Here is a 13,424-nt window from a genome sequence, read left to right as displayed (position 1 = left end):
CAGACCCAATTTAAAAAATCTTGTCCATGGCATTTAGGAGGACTGAATGTCCTGAATCTCTTTTCTTTCTCCTCCTATGTTGCTCCATTCCTGTCACTCTCCAGAGGTGGTGGAGAAGGTGTCACCACCCGCTCCTGTGGCACTTCCGCCCTCCATAGAAAGTCAGGACATCTCCCCAACACAGCTGGCAGGTGAGTCCATCCATCCATGTAATGTATATTTGGGATGCACAATAGTACTGATTCATGTTTTGGCCAGAAAATTACTTTTTTTGTATAAATACTGTAATATTGATACACCAAAAGTTAGAATCAGTCATTTGAATGCTAGAAACTTTTCTCTCCATCTATCTCTATTCCGCTCTCTCCACTTGTTTTCCTATGGGCATATTTCAAGATCATGTTTTTAAAGGAAGGAGGCTCCAAACACTTTCTTTTAAAACATGTAACAAGCACAGAAATAAAAACTGAAGAGACAGCTCAGTGAAACCTAATTAGATCTTTTGTGCTCTTTCACCTCTTGTGGATTCTTCTTCTTAAATTTATTTTTATTATTAATCCAGGGAGGGGTAAGCAGAATTTTCCACTTTCATAGGTCAGAACAGGCCACAACAAGCAAGGGATTAATTAGGAATTTGCAAAGATATTTTTGTTCTATGTTTCCGAGCAGATACCAATCACAAACCCTAACATTTATGTATTTCATTATTTTTTGTTAACACCAAGTCAACTAGGATCTTTTCTACATAACTGTTGGCACAGGGTTAAAGAGTCAATTTATGCAATTCACATTCTCCAGATACATGTTCAGCCATTCATTCCTTCCCTCAGAGAAAGAAAAATTCATACCAAAGCCAATAAATGTCTGCTTCCAATAAGCGATGGAATGCATGACTTGTTTGTTGATTCAAAAGTTCATGTAGCCCTTCATTTATTAGTCTCTGATGTTTATTTAATGCATTGCCTTTACTGTGAAAATGCAAAAGATGACCTTGTTCTTTATTTTTTTTTCTCTCTCTTCACAGAGATTAACGAGTGTCAAGTGAGACCTGATATCTGTGGTGCAGGAATCTGTTATAACACTGCTGACAGCTACAAGTGCATCTGTGATGACGGCTATAGAATAGACAGTGAGGGCACCACATGTGTAGGTGAGAGTTCAAAGGTTAAACTACTGATAGTGTAGATCTCGAAGGCTATTACCATTTCCAAGAACTGGCTCTCTAATTCATTCAGTACAGTGGTACGTTTGCGTATATAATTCATCCATAAATCCATCATACATCCATTTGATATAGTCAGTCATTGATTAAACGGGCAGTGTTTGTTTGTCAAGGAACCTCTTAAAAGTATAGTTCTCTCTAAAATGAAAACCCACTTTTAGTTCCAAACATGTATTACTTTCTAACTTTCTATTTTCTGTGGAACACAAAAAATAATTTTTTAAATATTTATGTCCACACAATGAAAGTCAATGGGGTCCAAAACAAAATGAAATAACAACAACAACAAAGGATTTATTGGTGTTTTATTTGGTGTTCCACCAAAGAATGCAGAATTATCTTTTTGGGTGAAATTTCCATTTAAGAAAACATCATCTTATTCACCATAATATCTAATGATCTAAAACAGAACCAAACATTGACGACAATGCTTGTTTCTATGTAGAAAAAGTCATATTTTGGAAACATTACCATTTATATATAATTTTACTCATTTTCACTTAATTTTTAGACACCATTTTTATTTCATAAGACGTCTATGCTTCTAAATCCAGGTGATGGCATCTCAGTAGGTTATATGCTATGAAAACACTCGAGTCAAATAGATCTATCAATTACTTGATGATTATTTTTGACAGATGTCGACGAGTGTGCAGAGAGCCCAAGTTTGTGTGCTAATGGTCGCTGTCAGAACACTCCAGGCGGATTCCTGTGTGCGTGTGAGCCTGGCTTCATGCCTAACGAGAAGGGCACCAGCTGCTCTGGTAATTACAAGACAGTCCCACATAAACTCACCCTTGTACACAACTCACAGAGTAGGGTTCACAATCTTTGACTGGTACATAGATTTACTATTTAATTTCTTCAGCTCCTTTTAAGAATCTTTTTTTATCAATTAATTATTTTGTGGACATGTTAGAAGAGACTAAACATGTACCGTTTGGAAGTTTGAAGGTCTGTATTTTTCCTCGTGAGCCATTAGCAGTCCTCTCCTTCCACTTTCTTGGCCCTTATTTTGATCAAGACAGATCAGCACTTATATTAAGTCTGATTTTGGTCTTGAACCACAATGTGGTCGTCTAAATACAACTGGTCGTCTCTTTCTCAACTCCAAATACATCCTGTGTGTGTGTGTCATTAGCTGGTTTTCAGGGTTTGCAGACGAGGTAGAAACCACCTTCCTGTGACACACTTTGAGGTTTGTGGAGGAAGAAGAGAGGTATTATCGTACCCTCAACCGAGTCACCCAAATACCTCAGCACTGCTGCACATGAGGAAATGTTCACAGTACTTGGAAAACACATCATCTCCTCATATTAGGAAATCCAGAATACAAGACATCCGGAAACTTCTGCCCAGAGTTACTCATTACATCCATTTAAACTGATATGGCCAGCACATTGGTTTCTCTGGTTAACTGGTTTAAATGTTCCAGTAATATCCTCTTTCAGTTTCATAGCAGTTACACATTTAGGAATGTGTCCCACCTTTATTCCGCAATCCGGAATTTTCGAAACTGCTACAGAATGGGGAGCGTCAGCTCTTTAATGCACTTGTTTGTTTGCTCAATCCCAGTCTATGAGACAGAAATTATTTCATTTTTGATCTGGGAGATTGATTTTAATGTTTGATTATGCATTATAATGGAATTTTCTTCAGATCTACATCTCCAATTTGTGCACTTCATTGTGCTCATAACACCGCTAAACCACAGCTCCAGTATCCTTTGTAAATTTGGGATTACTGAATTTGAGTTCTTGGTAGGTTAGAGATTTGTTAAGGGAGTTTATACCTCAATATGTGACCTTGTAATTCAATGAACATTGAAAAATATTGTTTTAAGTGTTGAAAATGTGTCCTCATAAATACAGCTGTCTTCTTTAATGTAAAGCTCTTTAAAAATCTGTTGTGGTGCTGATTAAGTGATGTGTTTTCACATTCTAACTGCTTTAATGTAACACATCCATTCAGTGTAGAGATGAAGTATCTTTGGCAGCCGCTGGAAGCGGTAATAAAGGTGAATGGATGGTTAAGCATGCAGAAGGAAGAAGGCATGATGCCATAGTACATCACAGTTTCACAGTTAAGAGGTTTTTCTTTGAGTAACTTCATTAATAAAGGTCTAGGTGCAGAGAGATGGAGAACAAAATGAGCTTTCCTGTCGATGGTTTCCTCACAGTAGGACAGCAATAACACCCATCCATAACAACAGACCCTCCTATTAAAACTTCACAGCTGGTACATGCAAACTCTCCACTGGCTGGATGGATATCATGAACTCGTATATGGTTTTGAATTAGTCTGTTCATTTCTGCTTGTGTCTATGTAGATATCGATGAATGTCAGGATGAGAGAGTGTGTCCGTCCGGTCTCTGCTATAACACTCTGGGCTCTTTCATGTGTTCTCCTTGTCCAGATGGGTTTGAAGGGAGAAATGGCCAATGTGTTGGTAAGAAGGCCTTTTTTGTTTGCTTTTCTACAATAATGTGTGTTTAGCACAGCTACTTTTTGACAAATAAGGGGGCCTTTATAAATGTGACCCACAGAAGTGTCTTTCTTCAGATGTGTGCGTGACCTTCTCTTTTTGCAGATATAAATGAGTGTCTGGATGAAAAACTATGTGCTCCTGGTCAGTGCTTCAATCGGGAGGGCTATTTCGTTTGCACGTGTGATGAAGGATTCTCACTCACTCCTGATAGCAAGGCCTGCATAGGTACTATCTTTCCACAGTTCAGCAGCTTTTAGCATTCTTCAAAGATTTTGTTTGTCTTTATCTTGTCTAACAAATGACAGATAAGGCTATCCAACTTTCAAGTGATTTTCTTATTTTGTTTTGTTTTGTCTTATTTGATGTATTTTGTTTTGTTCTTTTTTTCGTTTATTGTTGTTTTGTTTTCTTTTGTTTTTGTTTGTTACTTTTGTTTTGTTTTGTGTTGTATTTAGTTTTCTTTTGTTTTCATGATTAGTTTCGTTTTGTTTGCATGTTGCGCAGCCTTTTACAAAGCATGTCTTTTAATGTGTGTTATGACAGCATTGTGAATTTCATCATTGTGATTGTTATACAATCAAGTTAAACAAAAATAGATAAAATGGAAGTGAGCAAACTGCAACTTTGTGTGTCACAGACATTGACGAATGCCAAGATGACAGCGTGTGCATCCAGGGTCACTGTCAGAACACAGAGGGGTCGTTTATCTGCAACTGTGAGCCTGGCTTTATATTGTCATCCACAGGAGACCAATGTAACGGTACGAGAGTGCATGTGTGTGTGATATTTAATCATGTATTCATGTTAAGGGCATCTGGGATTGATTATGTTTGCAATGTTGAAATATTCTGATGTTTACAGATGTGGACGAGTGTTTGGAGTTACATCAGACATGTAATGGTGTGGGGCAGTGCGTCAATATCTTGGGATCTTACCAGTGCAACTGCCTACAGGGATATAGACAAGTTAACGGCACCAGCTGCCAAGGTGAGAATCTATCATACAAAACCACATATAATGAGGATGTGTTCTCGAATCTTACTACTCTTATAGTTTGTACTGTATGTACTATATATAAAATGCATCTTGTGAATATTCTGTGTGTTTAAAGCACCTGGATGAGCGATTTGATCCAATTGAAGAGTCCTGTGAAAGAAACCCAGCACTTAACTGGTCTCTTGGCTGGTTTTACAAGATTTTGGGGACTTTTTAGCTGATAAGGACATGAAACCAGCTCTGTCATTCTGGGTGATCATCTTAAACCAGCTAAGACCAGAAAACCAACTTAGTCAATTCAAGTCACCTTTATTTATATAGCGCTTTTAACAATACAGATTGTGTCAAAGCACTTAACAGTTTAGTTTAAATTGTATCTGTGAAATCAAATTGACGATAATCACTAGAAATTAAGTGTCCCCAACTGAGCAAGCCAGAGGCGACAGCGGCAAGGAACCAAAACTCCCTCTGTGACAGAATGGAGAAAAAAAACCTTGGGAGAAACCTGGCTCAGTCGGGGGGCCAGTTCTCCTCTGGCCAGGATATAACTGTTTATTTATTGTTTACTTATTGTTTTAATTAAAATGTTAAATGTATAAATGTATTATATTTCTATTTTTATATTGTTGCAATTTCTAACAATAATAGTATTATGTAGTTCGGTATTTTATTATATTTTTAGTTATTTGTTTTATTTTAAGTTTTATTGTATTTTAAGTTGAGGTCTTCACTGGGGATATGTCCCCGGGGCTTAGACTGGTTTAAGACACTGCTTGGAAAACTGTTACTGATTCCACTGATTTCATCCCTCAATTCTTGTAGATGTTGATGAGTGTGAGGACGAGACACAGCTGTGCATCCCCAACGGAGAGTGTTTGAACACAGAGGGTTCGTTCCTGTGTGTTTGTGATGCCGGCTTTGTGTCCACCAGGGATCCACCAGGCTGTGAGGGTACGTACACATATATTCTCTCATCGATGCATCCTGCTGTGGTTTGTCCTGATTCTCAGCGGTGCTGTGTTGATATTTATCTGATGTTTAGGAAAAATTATTCTGTTGCTTTATTGAAAAGCGAGTGAGAGAAAGAAAGGGATTGTATGTCTAATGGGTTTCACATATGAGCCAATGTTATTTTTCCTCTGGTGGGATGTGTGTATGTGCTCCCGGGGCCCAGTGAGGTGCCAGAGTTGTTTTAAATGCCCCGTCCAGCAGTAAAATGGGGAGAAGAAAGCATTTGAACTGAATGTCTAGACAAAGTGAAATATATTAAATGAAACGACCTACTCAAAACCAATGTGTGTGTGTGGGCTTTTTCAGATGTAGATGAATGTGTGGATGGCAGCAGATGTGTAAATGGTACCTGTTCAAACACGGAGGGTTCGTATCTCTGCCATTGTGATGCAGGCTACAGCCTGGAGTCAACCAATCAGACGTGCCAGGGTAAAAATCTAGAATCCAAAACAATTTGCTTTTTGTAACATCCTCCACCCACAAGCTCTTTGTTGATAGGTTTATTAGTGTGCTCTGTGCTGAATGGTTGGTTGTGCTGTCTGTCAGATATTGATGAGTGTGCTGACTTGGGGACGTCTATTTGTGGGGTTTGGGCCTGTCAGAACACACCAGGCTCTTACCGATGTGAGGTGCCCTGCCCACCTGGCCTTTCCCGAGGCGAACATGGCGTCTGTATCGGTGAGCGCCCACGGGCACCTGCTTCAGCCGTGATGTCACCGCCTTAGCTCCACCCAGCTCGCATTGTTGTACTGCACATCTCCATATTTTGGTTCTGATCAGAGCTGTTTGTTTGTCTCGTGTGGCTTAATCATTTGCTAATTAACACTGCAGACTGCAATTATGTTTCCGATCAGACATACTCATCTCCATTTAAGTATTGTTATTGTTCATATACACTACTGTTTGCTAAGTTAGGGGTCAGGAGAGGAATGAATACTTTTAATCAGAAAGAATGCATTTAATTGCACAAAAGTGACTGTAAAGACATTTTAATTTTATAAAGGATTTCTATATGAAATAAATGCAGTTCTATTGAACTTTCTATTCATCAAAATTTTTTAAAAAGCCTGGAAAAAACTGTATCATGGCTTCTGAACATTCAGCTTTGCAATCAGCAATAAATTACATTTATAATAAATTAAAACAGATATTTTAAATTGTAGTAATATTTCACAGTATTGCTGTTTTTACTGTATTTTTAATTTAAAAAAATTAGCCTTGGTGAGCATAAGAGACTTTTAAGAAGTTTGAAACAATCTTCTTATCCCAAACTTTTGAATAGTAGTGTGTGTGATTTTTAATTTCTACTGTTGTGTTCTTTCTCTCATCCTTTCATCTCTGCCCAGATCAGCACACAAAGAGCTCTAACATCTCCCGCTCTCTGTCTTATTGTCTCTCCCTCTCTCGTTCTAGACGTGGATGAGTGTTCTCTGAATGAGAATACCTGTGGAAGTCATGGTGTTTGTCAGAATACAATAGGCTCCTTCAGCTGCCAGTGCGACCCAGGATTCAAGGAATCTCAGGATGGGCAGGGGTGTTCGGGTAAGTTTTTTTTTTTTTTTTCTGTTATTTTCATTCTATAGTTTGAAAATAGACTCAAAATTGACAGTATTCAATGAATTATCACTATTAGAAAGCTTACTGGAACTTGACAGCTAAGGTGTTGTCATTGCTTCTTGTTAAAGGGATAGTTCATCCAAAAATGAGAATTCTATCATTATTTACTCACCTTTATGTAGTTTAAAACCTGCATGACTTTCTTTTTCCCATCTACCACAGATGAAAATATTTTAAATTTCCACATACTCAAACTTTTGCAAGTCAATCCTGATGCAATATGTCTTTAAGTTTAATTATGAGCAAGTCTGAATGACATGTAAGAGTTGCAGAGGAAGGAATGATTTTCAGGCAATAATAATGCATAATATTGTGGTCTATTCCTCATAGAATGCTAATGTGTGACTTTAAAAGACTGATAAATAATAGCACACAAGTTATGTGGAGTACATTGTCCTTTTTGGTGATTCGACCAACAATGTAGAATAAAAATAAATTTTTAGACCATGGATTAGACTGGAGTCTTCATCTCAGTCAAGGGTACGTCATTTTAAACATATTTGTCAAAATACTATTCAATTCTTTAGGTGTAAAGTTTTTTGACTGGCAAAAAATGTATTTAGTTGTCTAATCTCTATCTTGTCCACTTGGAGACAAGAATTTAACTGATAGATGTGTGGTATGGTCTGTTTGTAAAGCTCTTCTCCTGACAGACATGTAAACCAGAGCTGGATTTGAAACCGAGGCCAGCACTCTCTGAGATTTTTTGCCACTTCCTCTCAGACAACATAAAAAAGATGGCAGACACTTTGCTAGAGCCATGATTGATGTGAGTGTTTAGTTTCTTCCAGTCTGAGGGTGGACGGCACAGACCCCGGTAATGTTTAAAACACAGTGACCAGGGGGAAAAACACATCAGTGGCCCCCACATACTCACATAGACACATTAATACACTGACACAGAGTCAAGTCCTATTAAAGTGATGGAGCCACATGTATTTATGTGGCCTGGTGTTTAGAGGTCTGGAGTTGGTGGCTGTTTTAAAATAACCCAGTGTTCTTGGGCTGCCCACCTTCTGAAAGAGAGTAAGAGCAGTGACAGAGGAAGTTTCACTTTTATTATGTGAGTAGGGATGTGTGGTATGTGCTAAATTAATTTATGAATAATCATAATTACATGATCATTGAATGAGATTAAAAGATGGATTATTTTAAATCATTAAATTTTATATATATATATATATATATATATATATTATAATTGAATGATTTATTATATTATATATAAATATATATATAATTTCCATATATATATTTATACTTATCTCTCTTTTTCTCTCTCTCTATAGAGAATATATATAGAAATTTTAAACAATTTTAAAAAATAGCTGAATTTTCAGCAGTCATTACTGCAGTCTTCAGTGTACCATGACCCCCTTCAGAAATCATTCTAATATCCTAATATTCTAATATTTCTTCTTATTTGCACCATTGAAAACAGTTGTGCTGCTTAATATTAAACTATGTTTTTTTTTCAGGAATTGTTTTTATTTATTTTTAAAATTCAAAAGTAAAAATCATTACAAATGTCTTTACTATCACTTTTGCTCAATTTAATTCATCCTTGCTGAATAAACTAGTTAATTTCTTTCAAAAAGAAAATCTACCATGATATTAAATCATAAGATTTATACCCCTATATACAGTATAGGCCTATTGTTTTTCTGGTTTGTTCTCAGGTTGTGATTAGTTTGAGGAAAGAATTTTTCATACATATACTAGCAAACAAACACACACTCACTCTTAAAAACACACACATTCTCTTCAGTCTCTGAACAGAGGTTGTTTGTCTTGTCGGCTTATGTAACTGGCCACAAACAGCCTCCATCGTTTCTGGTTTCCCACGACAATAACACGCAGTAATACACAATCTCTAATACACACAGGACATGCATTCCTCTTTTCCTCCCACTTCTCTCTCTTCTTTTTCTACCCTTATCCATTCTTCCATCTCCCTCCTCAGTTTCTCTCCTTACCACATCCCTTACTCTTTCTTTTCCTCTCATATCCCTTTGTCCTCCAATTACCAAGAAAGACAGAGATCTCAGGCCTAATAAAATGCTACGCGACAAGATTCCAGCAAAAATAATTTTTTTCTTTTTATAGTAAAAGCGAAAATTTGGTGTATCGCAACAAAATCACAACAGTGTTTCTTTTCTTTTCTGTCCCATTAGTGACAGAAATAGTTGAGAAACAAGCTAAATTCGAACCTGCATCACCCTTGTGAGCACCTAAGTTTAATGTGTCTTGTAAATCCTCTAGGTCAGCTTTCCTTGCCCCATGCATTCGACTAACAAAAACAAATCACAGATCAGATGCTTTATGATCTATAGACATTTCTAAAGATCATTTTTAGCCCTTCTGTACAAGTCAGCTTCCCTGTGCGTCTTGAACTACGTTTTAATGAAGCAAAAGGATAACATCTAATCCCTTTCCAGAGACTGAACATCTTAACTCCTTGTATGCTTGAAGAAAAAAAAAAAAGCATTATGGAAAACCTATACTCAATTAATTTCTTGGTTCCATTTGTTGCTTTCAAAAAGTAAATAAAAATTTAAATAAACTTAGAGAGTCTTAATAAATTGATGACAAAAAATATATATATCTGCATACTGTATGAACAACCAGTCGTTTTTGTTTAGGTTTTTTTTTTTTTTTTTTAAGAAATTCAAAGAAAACCTACGTCCCCTGGGGAAGCTTAGATTGAAGCACTATGAGCTACAGGAGTGCAAGACGCAAAGTTGATGATTCAAAGTTGAAGATGAACCTTAAGTACATGAAACCGATTCATTTCAAGGAGTAGTAAAGGATTGCAGTTTAGTAAGTGTGTCACATGTTTATTCTGTAGCCGCTCTGACAAGATTCAGTGAAAGATTTGTCAGACTGATTGCTGTTGCTAAGTCCAGACGATCGTTTAACACTTCCAGGCTGAGGAATCACGTGACGTGCTCATGAACCTAGTCGCACTCGAGTAGAGCTCTGTACGTTTGGCCTCTTTTTGCTGATTTTTTCGTTTTGTTTTAAGTTTTATTCATTGATGGTGCTTTACCTGATGGCATGCAGTCGTAAACATCAGGAGTTGTCTCTGTCGGCTTCTCCGATTAAGAAGAAATCCAAGCCACCGACTGCGAGCGATATGATGGACAAGATGGCGAACACTGTTACACACTTTGAGGACATTCTAAGAACCGAGTTGACAGCGATGCGGAACGAATTCACTTCTCACATGTCAGTTGTTCAGTTGCTATGCTCTAAACTGGATCTTCTTACAGGGGAGATGAGAGAACAAAAGAAAGTTGTTGCAGATCATGATAGGCAAGTAGCCGCTCTCGGTGGTAGGTGCAGCATCTGGTCGGATTGCCTGAAGGTTACGAAAAGGACGACCCTATGGGCTTTTTGAAAAGATCACTACCGACGTGGCTCCCACCTCTGGCGGGCAAAGAGATTGAAGTGGAGCGAGCTCATCGCGTGTACACAAGGCTCTCCTCAGATCACGCTAAACCACGGGTTTTTATCTTTAAACTACTGTGGTACACGGACAGGGAGCTCATTCTGCGGGTCGCCAGACTTCATGTCCCGGTGAAAACTTCCGATGGAGCAACGCTGTCTTTCTTTCCAGATTTTTCTCTGGTCACCGCAAAAAGAAGTGCATCTGCGCCAATTAGGAAGGAGATAAGAGATGCTGGCATCCAGAATTTTCTCCTTTATCGTGCAACGCTGAAGGTCATTCTCAATCAAGGTGAACCTAAAATGCTACACTCCCCAGAAGAAGCAAGAGATTTTCTCAGATCCCATTCATCCATCAACTCTCAGTGACTAGGACATCTTCTGCTGATGGTGACCCTGACTCTTTTGCATCTTTTCTGTCCAACCTTGATTTACCTAGTATGTCAGATTTGGAATACCTGGCTGAACCGATCACTCTTCAGGGGCTGGAGTCAGCAATTCGATCTATGAACAAGGGGAAATCCCCAGGCATAGATGGCATTCCAATCGAATTGTATACTACTTTTTGGTCAGATTTAGGCTCCCTCATGTTAGATATGATACATTTTTCAGCTACTCAAGGCTCATTTCACCTATCTATTAATATAGCTGTTATTTCTCTCTTGTTAAAAAAAGATAAGACTTCCTGTTCTAGTTACCAGCCACTTTCTTTGATAGGGACTGATGTTAAATCATATGCTAAAGTACTATCTCATCATCTAGAGAAATTTATGAATAGGCTAGTTCATCATGACCAAACAGGATTTATTAAATCTCGCTCAGCTTCGGATAACTTACGCAGGTTATATCATATTATTAATGAAATGGTTTGTCCTCTCCTTGCGCAGTATTATCTCTAGATGCGATGAAAGTTTTTGACCAGCTAGAATGGAACTATTTATGGGCGGTTCTACAGCATCTGGGTCTAGGATCGAGTTTCATAAATATGATAAAAGTTCTGTATGCCAATCCAGCCACTGTTCTCACGGGTGCTGTTCGCTCTAACCCATTCTTTATACATCGAGGTACTCGTCAGGGTAGCGCACTTTCTCCTCTGTTATTTGCCCTATCCTTGGAACCCTTAGCTCAAGCGGTCTGACAATCTGAAATTATTTCTCCCATAAATATACGGAATACTCATCATCATATTTCTTTGTTTGCTGATGATATCTTATTGTTTTTGGAGAAGCCGTCGCATTCTATTCCTCATGTGTTGAATTTATTTGACTATTTTGGATCTCTCTCTGGGTTTAAAATTAATTGGAGTAAGTCATGTTTACTTCCCCTCAATTCTAAAATGGATTCCATGTCCCTTCCTATATCTATTCCATTGGTTCAAAACTTTAAGTACATGGGGATAGATGTTTCTCCTTCCCTGCAGGAAATCGTCTCAAAAAACTATAATGGTATTCTAGCCAAATTATCCTCAGATTTGGAAAATTGGTCTCGTCTTCCTACTTCTTTTCAGGCCTGTATATCGGTGATTAAAATGAATGTTCTCCCACGTATTAATTTCTTTTCTTCCATGATTCCTCTCGCTCCACCGGTTGGCTACTGGAACAAACTAGATGCATGTGTTTCACGGTATATATGGGATGGGAAACGTCCTCGTATTAAACTGACTACCTTACAACGATGCAGATTACATGGAAGTCTTTCTTTTCCCTAATTTTAGACTGTATGCTCAAGCATTTTCCCTCTGTCCTTTAGCAGTTTGGTTTGATCCTGACGCTTCTGTGTCTTGGAGAGCAATTGAGGAATCTATTGTTTATCCGTATAAATTGAAGCATCTTCCGCTTAGGCAGTTTAAATCTCGGTTTGGTCCAATTGTAACCCATCTCCTCTCCACATGGAGGAATGTTGAAAGACGTTCACAACTAGCTATAAAATGGCATAGGCATTTGCCTATTTTCCACAATAATAACCTTTTGTCAGGCAGTACTCCATTTCATTGTCCGCAATGGACTCATAATAAAGTAAACACTCTGGGAGATATCTATGATGATAGTAGTTTAAAATCCTTCCAGAATCTTAAAACTCAATATAATCTGCCAGGCACCTCCTTTTTTTTATGTATTTGTGCATTAGATCGGCCCTGCAGGAATAAGGGGTGCCTTGGAACTCTCAACTGCCTGTTCACCGTTTGTGCAAACTAATCCTTCCTTCTGAGGAATCTCCCTCCTCTGCTTCAGTCATCTATCTCTTTCTTCTTGAGCATTCATACAAACCTTTCACTCCAATGAAACGTTTTTATATGAATCTGTCAACTTCTCCGAAGTGTAATCTCTGTTCCCAAGGAGTTTTAGGCACGTTTTTGCATTTTTTGGGGGAGAGCCCCTCTCTCTCACCTTTCTGGACTCAGCTCACACAGGACCTATCATATTTGTTGGGTACTGAGATATGTTTGACTCAGCGCCATTTTTTCATGAATGACTTTTGGGACTTCACCTTGTCCGTCCAACAAAGATCTTTACTGTTAGCTGCTCTCACAGCAGCAAAAGAATTGCTGGCCAGCCATTGGAATCCTCCTCACACAATGGACAGACGAACATGGACTGTGTATTTGTTGGACATTATCTCGATGGAACTCTCTACTTCTCGTAT

General features: G+C 38.1%; 1 protein-coding gene across 1 annotated transcript in view; it reads left to right on the top strand.

Moving 5' to 3' along the window:
* Nucleotides 1-13,424, top strand: part of LOC306886659 (latent-transforming growth factor beta-binding protein 1-like) — a 91,910-nt gene that overhangs the window by 63,900 nt on the left and 14,586 nt on the right. Inside the window, exons 15-25 of the mRNA XM_079443955.1 lie at nt 105-191; nt 1,025-1,150; nt 1,861-1,986; nt 3,552-3,671; nt 3,813-3,935; nt 4,348-4,470; nt 4,572-4,697; nt 5,529-5,657; nt 6,024-6,146; nt 6,264-6,395; nt 7,131-7,259. Of these exons, the coding sequence (XP_079300081.1) occupies nt 105-191; nt 1,025-1,150; nt 1,861-1,986; nt 3,552-3,671; nt 3,813-3,935; nt 4,348-4,470; nt 4,572-4,697; nt 5,529-5,657; nt 6,024-6,146; nt 6,264-6,395; nt 7,131-7,259 (1,344 nt within the window). The remainder of the gene's footprint in view (nt 1-104; nt 192-1,024; nt 1,151-1,860; nt 1,987-3,551; nt 3,672-3,812; nt 3,936-4,347; nt 4,471-4,571; nt 4,698-5,528; nt 5,658-6,023; nt 6,147-6,263; nt 6,396-7,130; nt 7,260-13,424) is intronic.

This window comes from Barbus barbus (genome assembly GCF_936440315.1).
Source record: "Barbus barbus genome assembly, chromosome: 20".
Classification (NCBI taxonomy): domain Eukaryota; kingdom Metazoa; phylum Chordata; class Actinopteri; order Cypriniformes; family Cyprinidae; genus Barbus; species Barbus barbus.
Note: the sequence above shows the minus strand (reverse complement) of the source record. Positions and strands in the feature narration are given on the sequence as shown.